The sequence below is a fragment of the Lithobates pipiens genome, unplaced genomic scaffold (assembly GCF_037356315.1).
Source record: "Lithobates pipiens isolate NorthernLeopardFrog02 unplaced genomic scaffold, aLitPip1_a1.2 Scaffold_28, whole genome shotgun sequence".
Taxonomy (NCBI): Eukaryota; Metazoa; Chordata; class Amphibia; order Anura; family Ranidae; genus Lithobates; species Lithobates pipiens.
Genome location: NW_027507789.1, coordinates 145,425,491 through 145,447,146, shown reverse-complemented (window position 1 = coordinate 145,447,146; position 21,656 = coordinate 145,425,491). Strand labels below are relative to the sequence as shown.

At 44.4% G+C, this 21,656-nt stretch overlaps 1 protein-coding gene across 4 annotated transcripts in view; it reads right to left on the bottom strand.

The window, feature by feature from the left end:
- Nucleotides 1-21,656, bottom strand: part of GGA3 (golgi associated, gamma adaptin ear containing, ARF binding protein 3) — a 198,585-nt gene that overhangs the window by 66,439 nt on the left and 110,490 nt on the right. For all 4 annotated transcript variants that reach the window (XM_077459653.1, XM_077459649.1, XM_077459652.1 and 1 more), the window contains 2 exons: nt 7,285-7,383; nt 3,609-3,732 (listed from right to left, as the gene is read on the bottom strand). In XM_077459653.1, the coding sequence (XP_077315779.1) occupies nt 3,609-3,732; nt 7,285-7,383 (223 nt within the window). The remainder of the gene's footprint in view (nt 1-3,608; nt 3,733-7,284; nt 7,384-21,656) is intronic.

Genomic DNA, 21,656 nt, shown 5'->3' with positions numbered 1-21,656 from the left:
ACAGGTGTCACGGAAATGACCTTTGGCCCCACAATAGAGACATAGGCCCAGAGTTCTGCACCTAGCACGTTCTTCGGGAGATAACTTAGTCCAGCCCAACTGCATAGGTTCCTCGGTAGGCAGGGGGTGCTCCTTGGATCGAAGAGAAGGGACTGGGGGCTCAGACTGCCTAAAGAACGGGGAGTGCTGGCGTCTTTTTTGCAGGGCCCTCTCCTGAAAGCGAATATCGATCTGGTTACACAAGGTGAAGACACTGTCCAGATCAGCAGGAAGGGATCTTCCTGCTAATTCATCCTTCACTCTATCAGAGAGGCCATGTAAAAAGGTTGCAACTAGGGCCTCATTATTCCAGCTCAATTCAGCTGTGAGGATACAGAACTGAAGAGCATACTGTCCCACAGACGCGGACTCTTGACAGAGACGTAAAAGAGCGCTAGCCGCTGAGGAGACACGACCCGGTTCCTCGAAGATATTCCGAAAAAGTTTCAAGAAATCAGACAGGCTAAAAACCACTGGATCATTCAGTTCCCACAGAGGGGCAGCCCTCATCTGCAGGAAGCGGCACGTCAGCCGGGTCCATGGCTGATCAAACTGTCAGGTCACCTTGAGGTGAGGTGACAGATGCACACCGTAGGGATCAGGAGTGCACCACAAGGTTGTGGACCCTACAGCTGACTGCTGCGGACGGGAGACAGGTCTCACCGGGGTTTGAGCGTAAGATTCCCTGGTGTGCGGAGTCTAAGAGCCAGCAGGTGTTCACCAGAGCCTCGAGTGGTGAGGATGGACTTGGCTGCAACTGGCTCCAGGTCGCGACCCCCAGGGTCCCCCAGCTCACACCCACAGTAGGCAACAGAAGGATAGGGATGGTGAGGGACAAAGCCAAGGTCTGGGCCACAAGCAGACAGGAATAGTCAGGAACATGCCAAAAGGTCAGGATCACAGGCAAACAGGGATAGTCAAAGACATGCCAAAGTCGGTAACGGAACAACAGAAGAGCACACGGCAGGTAACAGGAAGCTAAACACACAAAGGAATACACAATGGTTGATCAGCACTCTTGGCTTGCAGTGCACAGGTTAATATAAGGTTCTCTGATAGGGCCTGGGGTGGAGCCATGCTTAGAGGAGAGGTTATAAAAACCACCAGGTGGAAGTGGCTGGCCTCTTAGTCTGAACACATGAGGGGAGGTAAGCAAACAGGAAGATCACTGCATAACCATGACATACACAAGAAAGATGCCATACACAACAAGTGGAAGGGGGTATCTAAATGACTAGAAACAACAAATGATTGAGCACTTAGATGACCCTTTGGTAAGTATTATGCACTTCCATTGTTTAGTGCATGGAAAACAAGTTCCATATTAACCACTTTCCGACCAGCTCCTGTACATATACGTCGGCAGTTTAAAGATGGATATCTCAGTAACAGAAGCAGCTGCTGCCACAACCGAGGTATCCATCTTTTGAGCCGGCGGTACTGTTTGCGATAATGGTGGCCTCTGTGGCACGGGGCCGCTCGGCGAAGAGAAGGAACTGAAGAAACAGCGCGGAATAGGAAGAGGCAGATTAGGAAGACGGCCTAGCAACAGGGGTTTCTGGTAAGTAAAAAAATATATATATTTTTTTAACATTTTTTAAGAATATTAATGGGATTTTTTATTTTAGGGTGGCACAACACAGACCCAACTGGTATCTTTGTTCAGTAGCATTCCAAGGAAAATCTGACAAAATATTTCACCCTGCAAAATATCTTGTAATGACAGTTCACATCTTCCAAGGTTCCCATCTGTGACTGTACATAGCTTACTCATGCAGAAAGTATTACATGAATGTGCTAACAATCTATACATCGGTATAGCAATTCTAGAAAATAATCTCTAATTATATCATCTCAATTATCTTCCGAGGTTGGAAAAATTAAGAATATAATTAAAGTATAAAAACTTTTTTTGGCATTGGTTAGAATGCAGAGGGATCCGAATTCTTGCCAGTTTTTATTGCTGTCTGTTCTCCTGTTAGGGAGATTCACCTTCTATTTGATCTGTATACCATTATCATTGAAGGTGACAGTGAGGCCGCGTACACACGCGCGGACTGTTCGCCCAACCTTGTCCGCTGAACAGTGTTTGGGCGGACAGTCCGCTCGTGTGTGGGGCTTCAGCGGACAGTTTCAGCGGACAGTTGGACGAACAAGGTCTTACGGAAATTCCGAAAAACTGTCCGCTGAAACAAGGTTTCAGCGGACTGTTCGCTCGTGTGTAGGCTTGTTCGGCCAACTAAGTCTCGCGCATGCTCAGAAAGGATTTCCACGTCGGAAGGTTGCATTGCAGTGTATTGGACGTCGAAATTTTCGTCCCGTCGTGCGTGCCGTTCACGTCATCGCGCACGGTTTCAGCAAACTGTTCGTCCGTCGTGTGTGGCCATGTCCGTCCATGCTAAGTTTGAGCGGACTGTTTGCCGAAACTGTTGGACGGACAAAGTTGGGCGAACAGTCCGCGCGTGTGTATGCGGCCTAAAAGAAAATACCACACTTTGGGTTGTCCCCAGAAGAAATACAGAGGAAATCTTCCAATGGGGACACTAGTTCTGGTGACCTGGGGAGAATTCCCTTAATTTTCTGAGATTTCCTCTCACTTCCTGTGTAGCTATGGGACAGGAAGTAAAGGGAAATCTCTGCAATGGGACACCGATGGCGCAAAAATGTGTACGGTGAGCAAACCTGTTACTTTTCATGGTTAGGGATTTAATGTGGTTATAGACTCAGAAGGTTTTTACCTTAAAGTATTTTCTGCATTAATGTAAACAAAATCTTCCAAATACCCCCCTCCCCCCACCCTATACACTTACCTGAGTCCTCTCTTAATCTAGCCCTGTGCCTGTCTGCAGCAGCACCGGTCTGTGTTCCTATTATCAAAGCATATTAAGAGCAGCGGGAGCCATTGGCTCCTGCAGCTGTTAGTCAAATCCTGGCCGGCATGGCCGAGTCACACTGTGTGTTTTTGGACATATACAGCCCTGTGGGAGCACACCCACATGTTGGGGGCATCCCCAGGGAAGAAGAAGCAGACAGCACTGGCGTGAAGAGGAGGAGGTAAGGAGATGCCTTAAACAGGTAACTATATCTTTTTTTTATCTCAATAAACATAAAACATAAACAAAAAAAAACATAACCTTTACAATCACTTTAACTGAACACAAAGGCCCATGTGTACTAGTCCTTATGCGTGCCTAAGCTCCTTTAGTATCTATCACAGAGAAACTGTTAAAACTATGCTTACTGCAATCTAAGCAGACACAGATTTTAGATCTTAACTATATAGGTGGGTCATCACAGACTTCTAATATTTGTATATTGGCAGTAAGAATATTATATTTTCTTTATTTCACTGTCCTCAGAATAGCCACTATTGTCAGCAACAGTTATATAATATATCTAGAGATCCTACCAAGAACAGACATTAAGGAACTTAGAACAACAAATTAAAAATCGAGTTTAGGTGGTCTAGATTTGTCAGATGAATGAAAGCTAGTCTGTGATTGGCTGCTGTAGATTACTGCAACTTGCTGTTTTCTACACCATGTTACAAAGCAAGCTGAACACTATACCTTGCCTTTTCAGCATCTGATAGGCATCCTTTATTTTGTTCTCTTCAGGAAGAGCCACTGTCCAACTATACAAAAGGCCCACCACTTTGCTCTTCACTTTCTCCGACACTCTGTCTCCCAAGTACTGAAATAAGAAACCAGGTTAGGAAGACTAATCTCGGATACTTTTTTTCATATCTGTGACTGTTCATAATGAACACAGAGAAACCAGTAGACTATAGATCAATGGCCAAACACTGACATTTTATCATGAAGAAAGAACTTTCCAGCCCTTTAAAACTCTAGGGCTGTGTTTAAAGCCCAATTCCAAGATCATTTATTATTTTATTAAATAGTCCCACAGGCAGTGTTAACAAAAAAGCATCTTTGCTTGCAATACTCATCTTTATTTTGAAACTGTTACCCAGTACCTCTTCTTGGCCACAAGATGTCCTCAGTCTTCCAGGTTGTTTGATGCCCAGTGTCAGTCAACCTGAAAGACCAAGGACTCTATTGTGAATGCTGGGTGTCATGGGCATCACAGATCCCTTCATTCAAGTGTATTAGGCGAGGTTCACATCTGTGCAGTGCGTTTTTTCCGGGTCATGTTTATGCGCATTCTTTAGCTGCGTTTTTATGTGCACTGCCATTAAACTCTATTAGAATGCACGGCACGTTCATGAAAATGTGAGTTCTAATAGAGTTTATTGCCAGTGCACCTAAAAATGTATCTAGAATGTGCATAAAAACATGATACAGGAAAACATACCACAGTGATTTGAACCTGGCCTCAAAGCTAAGTGTGGCGCTGGCAACCTCACACCATCATTATGGAGGACTGAGCCTGTCATAAGAAGGCTGAAGGGGACCAAGCACATCACATCACATCACATCAGTCTCCACTATGATTTGTCAGCTATGACATAGTGATTACATTTAAGTTTAAAAGAGGAGCTCCAGTCTCTTAGGTGAAAATTAAAAGTCACAGTTTTTGTAGCTGCTGACTTTTAATAAACCGCCACTCACCTGTCCCATGATCCAGTGATGTTCTCACCCCATTCGTGTTCTTCCCCGCGTCCAGTGTTAATTTCATAGACTAAAACATTTTAGTCGACTAACTAAATTCCATTTTAGTTGACTAAAATATGACTAAAACTATAACAATTGAGATAACTAAAATACAACTAAAACTAAAATGGCATTTTAGTCCAAAGACTAAAATGGGACTAAAGCTAAAATGCCATTTTAGTCAAAAGACTAATGCCCTGTACACACGGTCGGATTTTCCGACGGAAAAGGTCCGATCGGATTACGTTGTAGGAAAATCTGATTGTGTGTGGGCTCTATCAGACTTTTTCCATCGGAAATCCTGACGGAAAAAGTTTGAGAGCTGGATCTAAAATTTTCCGACAACAAAATCCGATCTGACTTTTTCCGATCGTTTGTAGAGAATTCCGACGGACAAAGTGCCACGCATGCTCAGATTAAATTACAAGACCAAAGCTATTGGCTACTAGCCTCTACGTAGTCCCGTCGTATGTAAAAAACGTCACCTCGTTCCGAATGATTGAATTTTCTGACAACTTTGTCCGACCATGTGTGCAAGACAAGTTTGGCACAAAATCCGTCGGAAAAAATTTGATGGATTTTGTTGTTGGAATGTCCGACCGTGTGTACAAGGCATAAGACTAAAACTAAATTGAAATTTGACATCAAAATTAACACTGGTCTATAGTGCATGTTCATACCTCAATACCATAAATAATAACATATTTCATTTTTCACTCCAACAGTATAGAACGAGTTTGGAAATTGTATAGAAATGCTTAAATAATGCATTACAATTTAACTACACTTATTAGATTTTAGATGACTAAAATGAGTTTTAGTCAACTAAAATGTACTGGGGATTTTAGTCGACTAAAATGTCCTGGAGATTTAGTCGACTAAATACAACTAAAACTAAAACAAACTAAGACTAAAACTAAATTGAAATTTGCTGCCAAAATAAACACTGCCCGTGTCCTCCATCGTTGGTGCCAGCCTCTTTACTATGGGCATCTGGTTGTGACAGTTTGCGGCTTCAGAACCGGGGGCCCACTGCACATGCGTGAGTGGCGCTGCGTTCTGTGACTGGTCCCGAACTTCCGATCGCATAAGGTGATCGAAGAGAAAGAAGGTGCTGGTACCTGTGAAAATTGGGTACCCCCTCCCCCACAAAAGATCCATTTCACAAATAGGGGCCGGAGAGGAGGCCTTAAAGCTGAACTTTTCCTTTTGAGTGGAACTCTGCTTTAAGGCTTCACACAGAAAATAACGGTTTTAGCTTGCAGAGCCCACTGTGATCTGTAGATGGCAGTGTGACTTTGTTTATTACTGTAATTGTCATACAATTATACTAATTTAAAAAATGAAATCCAGTGTTCATCTAAATATAAATATATATATATATATATATATATATATATACACACACACACAAGCCGGCCACTTTGTTAGGTACACCTGTTCAATTGCTTGGAAACACAAATTGCAAATCAGCCAAATCACATGGCAGCAACTTAATGCATTTAGACATCTAGATGTGGTGAAGATGAATGGCTGAAGTTCAAACTGAGCATCAGAATGAGGAAGAAAGGGGATTTAAATTACTTTGAATGTGGCATGGTTATTGGTGCCAGACGGTCTGGTCTGAATATTTTAAAAACTGCTGATCTACTGGGATTTTCACACACAACCCTCTCTAGGGTTTACAGAGAATGGTCCGAAAAAGAGAAAATACCCAGTGAGCGCCAGTTGTGTAGAGGAAAATACCTTTGCTAAGTTCAGAGGAGAATGGGCAGACTGGTTTGAGATGATAGAAAGGCAACAGTAATTCAAATTACCACTCGTTACAACCAAGGTATGCAGGATACTATCTCTGAACACACAACACACTGAACCTTGAAGCAAATAGGCTACAGCAGCAGAAGACCACACCAGGTGCCACTCCTGTCAGCTAAGAACAGGAAACAGGCTCACCAAAATTAGACAATAGAAGATTGGTAAAATGTTGACTGGTCTGATGAGTCTCAATTTCAGCTGCGACATTCAGATGTAGGGTCAGCATTTGGTGTAAATAACATTAAAAAAATGGATCCAGCCTGCCTTCTATCAATGGTTCAGGCTGGTGGTGGTGTTAATAGTGTGGGGGATATTTTCTTGGCACACTTTTGGCCCCTCAGTAACAACTGAGCATTGTTTAAATGCCACGGTCTGAGTATTGTTGCTGACCATGCCCATCCCTTTATGACTACAGTGTACTCATCTTCTGATGGCTACTTCCATCAGGATAATGCACCATGTCACAAAGCTCAAATCATCTCACCACTGTGCAATGAGGTCACTATACTGAAATGGTCTCCACAGTCACTAGATCTCAATCCAATAGAGCACCTTTGGGATGTGGTGAAACAGGAGATTGGCCACTTGGATGTGCAGCCAAATAATCTGCAGCAACTGTGTGATGCTATCATATCAATATGGACCGAAATCTCTGAGGAATGTTTCCAACACCTTGTTGAATCTATGCCATGAAAAATGAAGACAGTTCTGAAGGCAAAAAGGAGTTCAACCCGGTACTAGCAAGATGTACCTAATAAAGTGGTCATGAGTTTATATATCATAACCATGGCAGAATCAATTTTATTGAACTCACCTTTGGAGACACAACTTTAATTAACTCATTCAAGAAGCGAAATTTCCCAACCTCGCCATGGAATCTTCTCCCACAGTTCTTCATACATGCCTCCAGCACCTTAAGATAAACATTCTGGTAAACATATCTGTGTACTGTCATAACCTGTACATAGACTAACACAATGAGAATATGTAGAAAATTTGCACAAGCTCCATAACGTCTGTGGCAAAGTCTGCCTGGCGCTATTTGTTAATGCTATCTAAGTACCATACTTTGCCCAGACTTATTCAGGGCAAAGTGACAAATCCTCTTGTAAGAGCAACCCTTCACCTACTGCTACTTAGCATTCCTGTGCTGCCAGCCATCCCATTCAGAGCTATAAGTCCAAACCCTGTGTAAGTTCCATGTCGGGTAGTGTTAGAGCTTACACAGGGTTGACTTCTTCCTACTCACATTACAGTGTTAAGGCTTGCCAACTGGCAGCTTAGGCCTGCGCAGACATCCTGGTAGGAGGTCATACTTTGTCTTCAATACTTTGACTTACTGACCCAGTCTGTCACACCTCTCTCTTTTGAAAGTCCTTAAAGGGGTTGTAAAGGTAAATTTTTTATTTGCTACATAGGTTCCTTTAAGCTAGTGCATTGTTGGTTCACTTACCTTTTCCTTTGATTTCCCTTCTAAATGTTTTTTTGCTTTGTCTGAATATCTCACTTCCTGTTTCTCCTCAGTAAACTTCTCACCATCATCCGAGCTGGTGGTTAGTCAGCCAGAACAGCTTACTGAACAGCTTACTGGGGAGGAACAGGAAGTGAGAAATTCAGACAAAGAAAACAAAGAAAAAAAACATTTAGAAGGGAAATCGAAGGAAAAGATAAGTGAACCAACAATGCACTAGCTTAAAGGAACCTATGTAGAAAATAAAAAAATTACCTTTACAACCCCTTTAAGGCTCAGTCTTTGGCCTCCATCTCTCTGTCTGCCCTCCATTACCGCTATCATGCAGATAATTCCCAGATCTTCCTATCTACTCCTAATCTGACTCCCTCGATCTATTAAACTGTTTCATATGGCTGTACACCTATTTCCAGATAGATGTCTGACAAACGGCTAAAACATAAGCTGTCCATGCACCCATAGATTGCTTTGATTCAGCCTGTGGGCTCACCAAAAGAAATCGAACAGATACCTCCACCCACAATAAACAGTGCATATAGAGTAATCTCCCACTGTGGCTACTGTATTCTGACAGCCTGCACCACCAGCTGTCAGAATATCTAAACAGTCAGGTGAGGTGCTGTTTGACAATTATCTACCCATTCGATTTTCAACTGAAGAATGTCAGGCAGAGTGGTGCAGACAGGACCACCCACTTATCGAAATTCACTCAGTGTATGGCCAGCCTTACACTTGTACATGTAAGAGAAATACTGGACACCAAGATGCAAAAAATATTCTTTCAGTTCGGACAAAGCTTCTACTCATACACCATTATATAGAAACATGAACTAATCCCACATGATCATTGACCCCTGCATTACTGAAACATATTCAATTCCATTATGCAATACAAAAATATATGATTAAAAAAGTATTAAAAACATCTTTAACATAAGTTATTCAAAAATTTGCATTAAAATGTGTATTGTACTACATTAAAAAAATTTAAAAAATGAAGAAATAAAATGTAGGGATGCATGTAACAAATGAAATTTTGTTTCGTAGTATGCCATCAAGTGGCAGAGATAATGAAGTACAGCCTGTTACGATATTTAGCTTAAAGCGGAGTTCCCACTGTTTAACCATTTAAACCCCGGACCATTTTGCTGGCTTAAGACCAGACCATTTTTTGCGTTTTGTCACTGCGCCGCTTTAACTGACAATTGCGCGGTCGTGCGATGTGGCTCCCAAACAAACTTGACATCCTTTTTTTTTCACAAATAAAGCTTTCTTTTGGTGGTATTTGATCATCCCTGCGTTTTTTTTTTTTTTAAAGAGAGAGAATTTTTTTAAAAAAAGCATTATTTTTTACATTTTGTTATAATAAATATCCCCAAAAAAGATATCAAAATATTTTTTTTTCTTCCTCAGTTTAGGCCGATATATGTATTCTTCTACATATTTTTGGTAAAAAAATCGCAATAAGCGATTATTGATTGGTTGGCGCAAAACTTATAGCATTTACAAAATAGGGGATAGTTTTATGGCATTTTTATTATTATTTTTTTTTTTTTTTACTAGTAATGGCGGCGATCAGCGATTTCTATTGTGACTGCGACATTATGGCAGACACATCGGACATTTTTGACACATTTTTGGGACTATTGTCATTTATACAGCAATCAGTGCTATACAAATGCCCTGATTCCTGTATAAATGACACTGGCAGTGAAAGGGTTAACCAGGAGGTGGCAGTGTAGGGGTTAAGTGTGTCCTAGGGGCGTGTTTCTAACTGTGGGGGGCATGGCTATGTTTTACAGATCACTGATCTCTGCTCCAATCACAGGGAGCAGAAATCAGTATCACTTGTTGCTAAGCTGTTTACATTCGGCATCTCCCCGTTCTTCCTTCCCGTGAGATGATCGCGGTCGGACTCATGGGGGTCCCGACCGGCACGGTGGCAAATTCAAAGGGACGTACCTGTACGCCCATTTTCCTGTCCGTGCCATTCTGCCGACGTACATCGTTGTGCGCCGGTCGGGAAGCAGTTAAAATGTATTTATTTTTTTAGGATTTTTTTTTTCTTATATTTAGCGCACTCATATTTGTGAGATTAATCAGCGCTCGATTGCCGATTTGATATAGGAATATATCTTATATTCCTGTTTACTGGAAGTTTCCATAGTGCTTGTGGGCATGTAAAGCCCACAAGCACAATCTTCCGCCTCTGGTGCAGCTGAGCGACCAGCATGCACCGCCCGTTCCCACGCATGCCCCGTATGTACAGCGGCGAGCCATACACTTCTGATGTTGCCCTCACAACGGGTGGCATCATCGGAAGTGCCCACCCCCGTTGTGTTGGCAACAAAGCCTTATGTGCTGCCTAGTGACTCCTGGGAAGTGATGACATACATCTCCCAGGAGCACTAGCGAGCACGGGCAACAAGGGAAGTGACGTTGGGCGCCTTGGAGAGGAAGAGGCAGATTATGAGAGACCCCCTAGCAACAGACGAAAAAAAAAAATTTTTTTACACTATTTGTTATTTAGATTTATTGCAGCTGATTAACGCAAAAACAGGATTTTTTGTACTCACAGTAAAATCCTTTTTTCTGTAATTCACCGACTGACACAGCTTCTTCTCTTTAGACCATTGGGTTGTTATGCCACCTTCAGGTGAGGACTAGGCATTACATGTTAACATGTGTTAATAAAACTAGAACTTTCTAGTTCCGCCCAAGGGGCGGTCCCTTATGTAACAACCCCTCAGCATGCTACTGCAGCCTCAGTACGTCAACAAGCAGTATAACGTAAAGAAAAATATGAGTAGCGGGGGCTGTGTCAGTCGGTGAATTACAGAGAAAAGGATTTTACGGGGAGTACAAAAAGTCCTATTTTCTCTTATATTCACCGACTGACACAGCTTCTTCTCTTTAGACCATTGGGACGTCCCCAAGCAGTGCCAAAACGAGGAGTGGGAAAAAACAGTATAAAACTTCATCCACCATGGCATGTGGGAGCTAGTACAAACTTTACCCACAAAAAACTAGTGTGTGGAAAAACCACCAGAAAAAAACAGGGTGCGCCTCAACGGAGAAGCACTACCCTCAAACCACACCAAAAACTGCGGTAACGAATGCAACAGTGCATTAACTTAAACGTACTGCGTTTTTACCCAAAAAAATAGGAAAAAAGGAAAAAATTGCATATGCAATTGCAACTATACAGCCGTCTGCAAAACTTTGTGGCCAAAACAAGCATCACCCGATGCCCTGACATCTGCCTTGTAGAACTTTGTAAACGCGTGGACAGACGGCGGTCGTCGCTTTACACACTTGAGCGACACGCGATTGATGTCGGAAGGTCCAAGACGTTCCGATTGACCTTATGGAGTGGCGGGAAAGGGGGGCACCTGCCCGTTCAAGGTGTAGGCTTGTATTACAATCTGTCTGATCCACCTGGAAATGGTGGTCAACGAGACTGACATGCCTTTCTGTGGACCAGCCACCGAAACAAACAGTGAGTCTGACTTCCAGAAGGGAACCGTGGCAGACAAATACACCTTCAGAGCCCGAACCACATCCAGAGCATGAAGGATCCTTAGGATGTGTCGGCTTAGAACACAGAGATGGTAACACAATGTCCTCATTGATGTGAAACGCGGAGACTACCTTCGGCAGGAAAGATGGTTGCGAATGCAACACCACCTTATCCTTGTGGATAACCAGATAGGGCGACTTGCAGGACAAGGCGCCAGTTCCAAAACCCTCCTAGCTGATGTAATAGCCACTAGAAAGACCACTTTCTGGGAAATAATCAACAGGGGAAACTCTCTGATATTTTCAAACGGCGGTTTTTGAAGCGCCGACAACACCATGTTCAAATCCCATGGGGGTAACGGTGGACGCACCGGAGGGACTACATGCCGCACCCCTTGAGCAAAAGTACTCACTATAGAGTGAGACACCAGGGGTCGCTGAAAAAGGACAGCCGAAGCTGATATTTGTCCTTTAATGGTGCTTAACGCCAATTTCTGGTCCAACCCTTGCTGAAGAAACAGCAGGATCCTGGATATAGAAAAGGAGCGCGGATGCCATTCTTTCTCCTCACACATGGAGATGCAGGCCTTCCAGGTACGAAGATATATCTTCCGAGAAGAAGGTTTCCGTGCTCTCAACATAGTTGGGATCACCGAGTCTGACAGGCCCCAGTTCCTCAACACCTGGCTCTTAAAAGCCATGCCGTTAAAGCCAGCGATGGTAAAGCAGAATGGAGAATCGGACCTTGAGACAGAAGGTCCTCTCGCAACGGCACTCGCCAGGGAGCGTCTGCATACCAAGGACGCTGAGGCCAATCTGGGGCGACCAGTATTACTGGCATCCCCTCGGCTTCCACTCTGTGAAGCAGACGTGGTAACAGTTTCAGTGGAGGAAAGGCGCAGATCTTCTGGTATTGATCCCACGGAGCCACCAGCGCGCCCGAAGCGTCTTCCCACGGATCTCTTGTCCTGGACACAAATCTCGGCACCTTCCGATTGAGGAGGGAGGCTAGAAGATCCACGTCTGGCTTGCCCCACCACAGGCACAGTAGCCTGAACACCTCCGGATGCTACGCCCATTCTCTTGGGTCCAGCATCCGATGACTTAGATAGTCCGCCTGCCAGTTCTCCACACCCAGGATGTAAATGACCGACAGGGCCGGTACATGATGCTCTACCCACCGAAATATGTGAGCGACCTCCCGTGAGGCAGCCGAGCTTCTTGTTCCTCCTTGGTGATTGACGTATGCCATAGCAGTGGCGTTGTCTGACTTGATCCTGATCGGACGCCTTTGCAGTCTCATTGACTATGTGGAGAGGCATAGCCTGATTGCTCTCAGTTCGAGCAGATTGATCGGCAACTTGGATTCCTCCATCGACCAGAGGCCCTGTGTCGACTGAACTCCAATCACTCCAACCCAGCCGAATAGGCAGGTGCCCATTGTGATAACTGTCCATTTCAGAGGTAGGAACGACTTCCTGGACTGAAGCATCGGGGACCTCAGCCACCAGATCAGGGAACCCCTGACTAACTGGCTCACCTGGATCTATCGATCCAGGGACAACGGAGATCTGTCCCACTTTGTCAAGATCTCCCTCTGCAGGACTCTGGTATGGAACTGGGCATATGGTACTGCCTCTAAGGAGGCCACCATGAGTCCCAGGACTTACATGCAGAAGCGCAGTGACGACCACTTGCGGGTCATAAGCAGTTTTACCACGGCTCTGAGAGTCTGCAGCTTGTCTGAAGGGAGAAATACTCTCGCTTCCCTGAAGTCCAGCAGCAAGCCTAGGTACTCCAAATGCTGAGTCGGTACTATCACCGACTTTTTTAGGTTCAACAGCCACCCAAATTTTTGCAGGGTCTACACGGTGATCGACATATCCTCTTCTAACTCTGAGGAGGAAGAAGCTCTCAGGAGGAGATCTTCTAGGTAACCCACGATCGCGACCCCGCGTTGCCGTAGCCATGCCAATACAGGAGCCAATACCTTGGTAAAGACTCAGGGGGCTGATACCAAACCAAAAGGGAGAGCCACAAACTGGTAGTGGGCTTCCCCGATTGCAATTGCAGAAACTTTTGATGCTGGGGGCATATGGGTATGTGCAGGTACGCATCCTGGATGTCTAAGGATGCCAGGGAGTCCCCTTGATGAAATGCAGCGACTACTGAGTGAACTGCTTCCATTCTAAACCTCTGCATTCCGCAGGCGAACCGGTTGCAAATACCTGGACTTCGGGGGAAGAAACACCAGTTTCAGAAGCCATGCTGACCCTACACTGTCTGCCACTGGAAGGGGACTTAGGACAGTGACAGTCCCACCCTCCTTACTGCTGCTGGCTGAGGGGCTCTTTCCCGCAGAACTCACCACCCTGAATGGTTCTGCGCTATTCAGCAAGTAGTGCCTGTGGTCTCTTTTGGCTCCCTGGTGCAGAGGGATCCGCTCTGTGTCAGTGAAAGCTGCTGCTAATGGCGCTGAAACCGCTCTGCAATGTGCTCAGGTTCAAAGGAAATGGCTGCCCAGCACCCAGTATAAGGACAATAAACACTGGGAAAATGGCCGCCAGAGCACAGGGACACATGCTGCCACTAGAGAAAGCTGAAAAAACATGTTCAGGCTTCTAGAAAATGGCCACCGGCATCCAGTATAAGGACAAATCACAGGGAAAATGAAGCACTGGAGAGCATGCTTTCCCTTGCCCACACCTAAGATGGCCGCTGATGCTGAAACCATGAGGGACAGAGCTGAACAAATGGCAGTGATCAGCGCTGCAAGGGACACAGGCACAGCCTCACAGTCACCTCCAGGGACATAACAAACAGGACTCAGGACATAGCCAGCCAGCACAGCCCCCCCAGAGAGCCCCTGTACAGACACACACACACCACTCAGCAGCCACATACAGCATCCTCCGGGGGGGGGGGGGTAGCGGGAAGATGGGGACAGGGGGAGAAGAGAGGGAGGTGAGGGACCCCCGAATCAACCTCCCAGGGAATGCCCAGCTGCTCAGCCCCACCAAGGCAGGGAGAGCTGTACTTACCAGTCCTGAAGAGCTGGGAGATATTCCATTACAGACCCACTCTCTGATCAGTACAGGGTGGCTGCTGGCCTCGGCACACTGTGACGCAGGCATCAGTAGCCCGGTCATATGTGCGCCCCGGAGCATAAAAGCTCACCGACCACCTCTGGAGCTGAGGTTTTTCGTGGCCGACCCAGCGCGGAGCTCTGGTCTGCACAAGCTCGATGGCCAGGCTGGGGAGACTACAAGGATAAGGGTATTCAGCCTGTCATCCAGTCAGCTGTTGATAGCAGATAACAGGATCTATCATCTTGCACAAAAAGCCAAGCTTCTGCAAAAAGAAAGACGGACCGATGGGCCCGTAAGGGTTCCTAGGTCCTTCTCCTTCACTAGGCAAAATAAAACTGAGGCTGCAGTAGCATGCTGAGGGGTTGTTACCTAAGGGACCGCCCCTTGGGCGGAATTAGAAAGTTCTAGTTTTATTATCACATGTTAACATGTAATGCCTAGTCCTCTTCTGAAGGTGGCATAACAACCCAATGGTCTAAAGAGAAGAAGCTGTGTCAGTCGGTAAATATAAGAGAAAATCATTTTAGGAATGGAACTCCACTTTAAACAAAACTCCTCTGCCTAATTGAATTTATTATGAATAGAAATAATTACAAACAGGCACCATGCAGAAGACCTGCTCTATAACCACTTCAATACCGGGCACTTTCACCCCCTTCTTTCCCAGGACAGTTTTCAGCTTTCAGCACTGTCACACCTTAAATGACAATTGCGTGGTCATGCAACTATGTACCCATATAAAATTGTTATCATTCTTTAGGCAGACAGAGCTTTATTTTGGTGTTATTTAACCGCTTGCCGACCGACTCACGCCGATATAAATCGGCAGAAGGGCACTTACAGGCAGATTAATGTACCTGTACGTTGCCCTTTAAGAAGCGATTGTCTCACAGAAAGGAAGAACAGGGGAAATGCTTGTTACATTAGCATTTCCCCGTTCTGCCTAGTGACAGGACACTGATCACCGCTCCCTGTAATCGGGAGTGGTGATCAGTGTCGTATCACACATAGCCCCCTCCCCACAGTTAGAATCACTCCCTAAGATGCACTTAACCCCTACAGTGCCACCTAGTGGTTAACCCCTTTACTGCCAGTCACATTTACACATTAATCAATGCATTTTTAATTGCACTGATCACTGTATAAATGTGAATGGTCCCAAAATCGTGCCAAAAGTGTCCGATCTGTCTGCCATAATGTCACAGTCATGATAAAAATCGCTGCTCCCGCCATTACTAGTAAAAAAAAAATATTAATAAAAATGCTATAAAACTATCCCCTATTTTGTAGACACTATAACTTTTGCGCAAACCAATCAATAAACGCTTATTGCATTTTTTTTTACCAAAAATATGTAGAAGAATACGTATTGGTCTAAACTGGATTTTTAACACTTTAAGATTTGTTTTACCTGCAGTCATGAAGGGGGTTATAGAGGTTACATATGAACTGTGTTTATCAATAAAGTGCTTACTTAGACAGTGAAGTTAGCCCAATTCTTTTCTATAATGTGAAAGATGTTGTTACGTCGAGTAAATAGATACCTAACATGTCACCCTTTAAAATTATGCACACTTGTGGAATGGCGCCAAACTGGTTGGTACAAAAGTTTGGTACTTAAAAATCTCCATAGACGATGCTTTAAATCTTTTTACAGGTCACCTTTTTAAAGTTACAGAGGAGGCCATAGGCTAGGATTATTGCTCTCGCTCTAACGTTCGCGGCGATACCTCACATGTGTGATATTTACATATGCGGGCGTGATTTACATATGCGTTTGCTTCTTTGCGCAAGGGGGCAATTTCAATTTTTTTTTATTGTTTATTTTACTTACAATTTTTTTTTTTTTTTACACTTTCTCTTTACATTTTTTTTTATCACTTTTATTCCTAGTTCAAGGAATGTAAGTATCCCTTTACGGAGAGATGTGGGGTCTATAAGAAAGAATTAACCACTTGACCACTGGGCACTTAAACCCCCTTAATAACCAGACCAATTTTCAGCTTTTGGTGCTCTCACATTTTGAATGACAATTACTCTAGTCATACAACACTGTACCTATTTGAAATTTTTGTCCTTTTTTCACACAAATAGAGCTTTCTTTTGGTGGTATTTAATCACCGCTGGGTTTTTTATTTTTTGCGCTATAAAAGAAAAAAAGACCGAAAAATTCTGTAAAAAATAAAATTTTCTTTGTTTCTGTTATAAAATTTTGCAAATTAGTAATTTTTCTTCATATATTTTGGCCACACTTTATACCACTACATATCTTTGGTAAAAATAACCCAAATCGGTGGATATTATTTGGTCTTTGTGAAAGTTATAGAGTCGTGAAATAATAAAAAAGGTGCAGCGCTTAGATTATGACAATATTTATATAATCTTTTACCAGTGTAAATAATATAATCAACTTTAATAGTGAAAAAAAACTCTGCATAAATTAACACTATTAATGATTCTATGTTTTAGACAACACTATATCCAAAAACAAATAAATAATAAAAATAAAATAAAAAATTGATATACGTATATACACCAAGGTGAACGTGTTAAAAGTCCATAAGTGAAACAATATGGTGACAAAGTGCAGTATCTTGAGAAGTTATAGTGACTTCAGTGAATACTTTGCAGAAATCCACCACCACTTGAGAGGAGGCTTACCAGATGTAATGGACCCAGTTAGGTATATACCTAGTGAGTCACACGAGTTTATTGATGTAAATCCACACGAAAAAACAGCTGGCAAAACTTCTAACTTCTCAGGGGTACCAGAGTAGACAGAGAGATGACCCAAAAATAGATGAAATGGCTATCCACCTTTTGGGGTGACTGAGGACAGAGATTCTTCCACGTATGTTATAGGCCAAAAAGAAAATACAGCCTCATAGTGAAATACCGTTTAAAACTTTTATTACCATTAAAAGTGTAAATGGGTACTCACATATTACAGGCAAATACAAGCATGGAAATAAAATCTGGCAACGCAGTGGCATCAACGAGCCCTTCCCGACGCGTTTCTCCTAAACAGGCATCATCTGGGTAGTTATAGAGTCCACAAGCTATGGTGCCAATCTCTGAAAATTGATCACACCTGAAGTACTGACGGCCTCATCTCATTTCTTGAGACCTTAACAAGCCAGGAAAGTACAAATATCCCCCAAATTACCCCTTTTTGGAAAGTAGACTTTCCAAGGTATTTAGTAAGAGGCATGGTGAATTTTTTGAAGTTGTAATTTTTTGAAGTTGTAATTTTTTGAAGTTGTAATTTTTTCCCACAATTCTTTGCAAAATCAAGATGTTCTTTTCGTTTTTTCACAAAATTGTTATATTATCAGGTTATTTCTCAGACACGGCATATGCATACCACAAACTACACCCCAAAACACATTCTACTACTGCACTTGAGTATGGCGATACCACATGTGTGAGACTTTTACATAGCATGGCCACATACAGAGGCCCAACATACAGGGAGTGCCATCAGGCGTTCTTGGAGCATAAATTACACATATAATTTCTTGACTACCTCTTACATTTTTGAAGGCCCTGGAGAACCAGAACAATGGAAACGCCCCAAAAAAAATTTGGAAAGGAAATAACCCAATGTATAATCTATGAGGCATATCGAGTCTTTTGGACGTGTCATTTTTTTCTACAAGTTTTTGGAAAATGTGTAAAGAAAATGAGAACGCATTTTTTTTTTTTACACAATGTTGTCCATTTACACAATATTTCTAACACATAACAGGTACATACCAAAAATTACACCCCAAAATAGATTCTCCTACTCCTCCTGAGTATGGCGATACCACATGTGTGAGACTTTTCCACAGAGTGGCCACATACAGAGGACCAATATGCAGGGAGTGCCATCGGGTGTTCTAGGGACATAGGTAGTCAAATTAGATTTGAAACTTATTACACTTTTGTGAGGCACTGTAGTGGCATGAATGGGGATGGATGAGCATGAATGAGTATGGCAGGGAGTACGGCTGAGTATAGATGGGATGGCTGGGTATGGCTGAGTATGGCTGGGTATGACTGAGCATGATTGAGTATGGCTGGGTATGGCTGGGTCCAGCTGGGTATGACTGAGTACGATTGAGTATGGCTGAGTGCGGCTGGGTATGACTGAGTACGATTGACTATGGCTGGATATAGCTTAGTATGGCTGGGTATGGCTGAGTACGGCTGGGTCCAGCTGGGTATGGCTGTGTACGGCTGAGTATGGCTGGGTACAGCTAATTATGGATGGGGGTGCATGGGATGGCTGAGCATGGATGGATGAATGGATTAGTATTGCTGAGGATGGATGGATGAGTATGCTGTGTATGTATGGATGAGTATGCTGAGTATGGATGGGTGAGCATGGATGGGTATGCAGAGTATGGATGATGGGTATGCAGAGTATGGATGGATGGGTATGCAGAGTATAGATAGGTATGGATGGGTATGCAGAGTATGGATGGGTATGCATAGTATGGATGGGTATGGCTGAGTATGCAGGGTATGGCTGGGTATGCAGAGTATGGATGGGTATGGCTGGGTATTTAGAGTATGGCTCGGTATGGCTGGGTATGCAGAGTATGGCTGGGTATGGCTGGGTATGCAGAGTATGGTTGGGTATGGCTGGGTATTTAGAGTATGGCTGGGTATGGCTGGGTATGCAGAGTATTGCTGGGTATGCAGAGTATGGCTGGGTATGCAGAGTATGGCTGGGTATGGCTGGGTATGCAGAGCATGGCTAGGTATGCAGAGCATGGCTGGGTATGGCTGGGTATGCAGAGTATGGATGGGTATGCCTGGGTATGCAGAGTATGGATGGGTATGGCTGGGTATGCAGAGTATGGCTGGGTATGCAAAGTATGGCTGGGTATGCAGAGCATGCAGAGTATGGATGGGTATGCAGAGTATGGATGGGTATGGCTGGGTATGCAGAGTATGGATGTGTATGCAGAGTATGGCTGGGTATGCAGAGTATGGATGGGTGAGCATAGATGGATGGATCGATGGATCTGTCACTAAGCAGCGCTGTGGGCACTACACATGTAGCCCACAGCGCTGCTGCCACCGATCTTTCCCCTCTCCGCTCACACTGGACGGAGAGGGTAGGGAGGAAGCGGAAATCGTGCCGGTTTGTTTACATGTGATCGCTCCGTCATTTGACGGGCGATCACGTGGTAAACGGCCGCAATCGGCGGCCATTCACAGTGATCCGTCGGGTCCTCTGGACCCAGCAGTCACGGAAGTTCTCGAGTGCGTGCCCCAGGGAGTTTAAGCAACTGCCCTGTAGCCACCATTCGGCTATGGGCCGGTTGCTAAGTGGTTAAGATTAAAAAAAAAAAAACACTCTCTTTCCAGCTGAGTTCTTAGCTTTGTTTACTTCCGCCAGCCAGATATGATGTCATAATGTCACGCCCAGGCCTCCCAAGGTCATAGATATGACTGGGGACCATCTGGTCACCAGAAATCTCTATGATCAACGTCCAGCGGCAGCGGATTCTCTTTTTGGTTCGCTAATCGCACGGGCAAGTCCAGAGAAGCACCGGAGGGCAGCAGGGTGGTGTCCCCTCCTGCCTCCTGTAAGAACAATCAAGCGGCTGAACTGAAGGGAATCGCTGGCTGTAAAAGATGATATCTGAATGATGCCTGAACTGCAGTCATCATTCAGATATCACCACTCATATGATGTCCTTGGGCTGGAAGTGGTTAAACTTGTTGCGCTTTTTAAACACCTCAAACTTGTTGTGATCGTCAAATCATTCTTAAATTCATGAGATCAGGCCACCTTCTTCCATTGCTCCGTGGTCCAGTCTTGATGCTCACAGGCCCATTGTAGGAGCTTTTGCCTGTGGACATGGCTCAGCACGATCACCTTGACAGGTCTACGGCTATGTAACCCCATACACAACACACTGCAATGCACTTTCTATATTTTAAATCTGAGCTACAGTAACTCTTCTACTGGATTGGGCTACACCGGCCATCCTTCGCTCCCCACATGCATAAATAAGCTTTAAAGTATAACTATTTTGGATAGATTCAGGGAGGGGTATAACCCCTATAAGATTTGTTTTCAACATCTGTCTCCCATTGCTGAGATTTCCCTTCACTTCCTGTCCCATAGGCAATCAGGAAGTGAGAAAAAATCCCTGCAAATTAAGGGAATTCTTTGGGAACCCAAGGTCATCAGAACCAGCTTCCCCCATTGGAACATTTGCACTTTATTACATTCCTGGTGACAACCCAAAATGTAGGATTTTCTTTTAGGCCCCTTTCACATAGACACCTCCACTGGATGGACTACGCTTGCTCAGCGGGGGATTGCCCTGCTGATCCCCTTTTGAGCAGGCGTATGACAGGTCCTCCTTCCGCTCACTGTGCAGAGAGGAGATGGACAGAGTCCTGCTGTCCTCTATGATACCCAATCATATCCGATCCGCCAGACGGATGGAAAACAGGACCACCATTCGTCTGGATTTGGCAGACAGAATCGGATAGCGGCGGATGTCAGCTCACATGTCACCATTGACATCCACCTCTCCATAGGGGTGAATGGAGGGTCCGATCAGGTCCGCCTAAAAACTGACAGCACCTGATCAGACAGCTCGTGTTAAAGGGGCCTTACGTTGACTTTCAATGATGATAATGGTAAACAGGACAAATATAGAGGGTGAATCTCCTTAACGGGGGGCACAGACAGCAATACAAACTCACAAGCATTCTAATCCCTCTTCACTCTATCCAAAAGAAAAAAAAAATGTTGCCTTTAATTATACTTTAAGACCCCTTTCACACCACACCGCCCTTTGCGTCGGCGGTAAAACGCCGCCATCTTTAGCGGCGTTTTACCGCCGGATTTGCGGCGCATTTCGGCCGCTAGCGGGGCGCTTTTACCCCCGCTAGCGGTCGCGAAAGGGTTAAAATCGCCGGCAATACACCGCAATAGCGGCGTTTTGCCGGCGGCATTACAGCGCTGCCCCATTGATTTCAATGGGGAGCAGCGGTGGAGGATCGGTAAACACACCGCTCCTTCACCGCTCCAAAGAAGCTGCTGGCAGGACTTTTTTCTGACGTCCTGCCAGCGCACCGCTGTAGTGTGAAAGC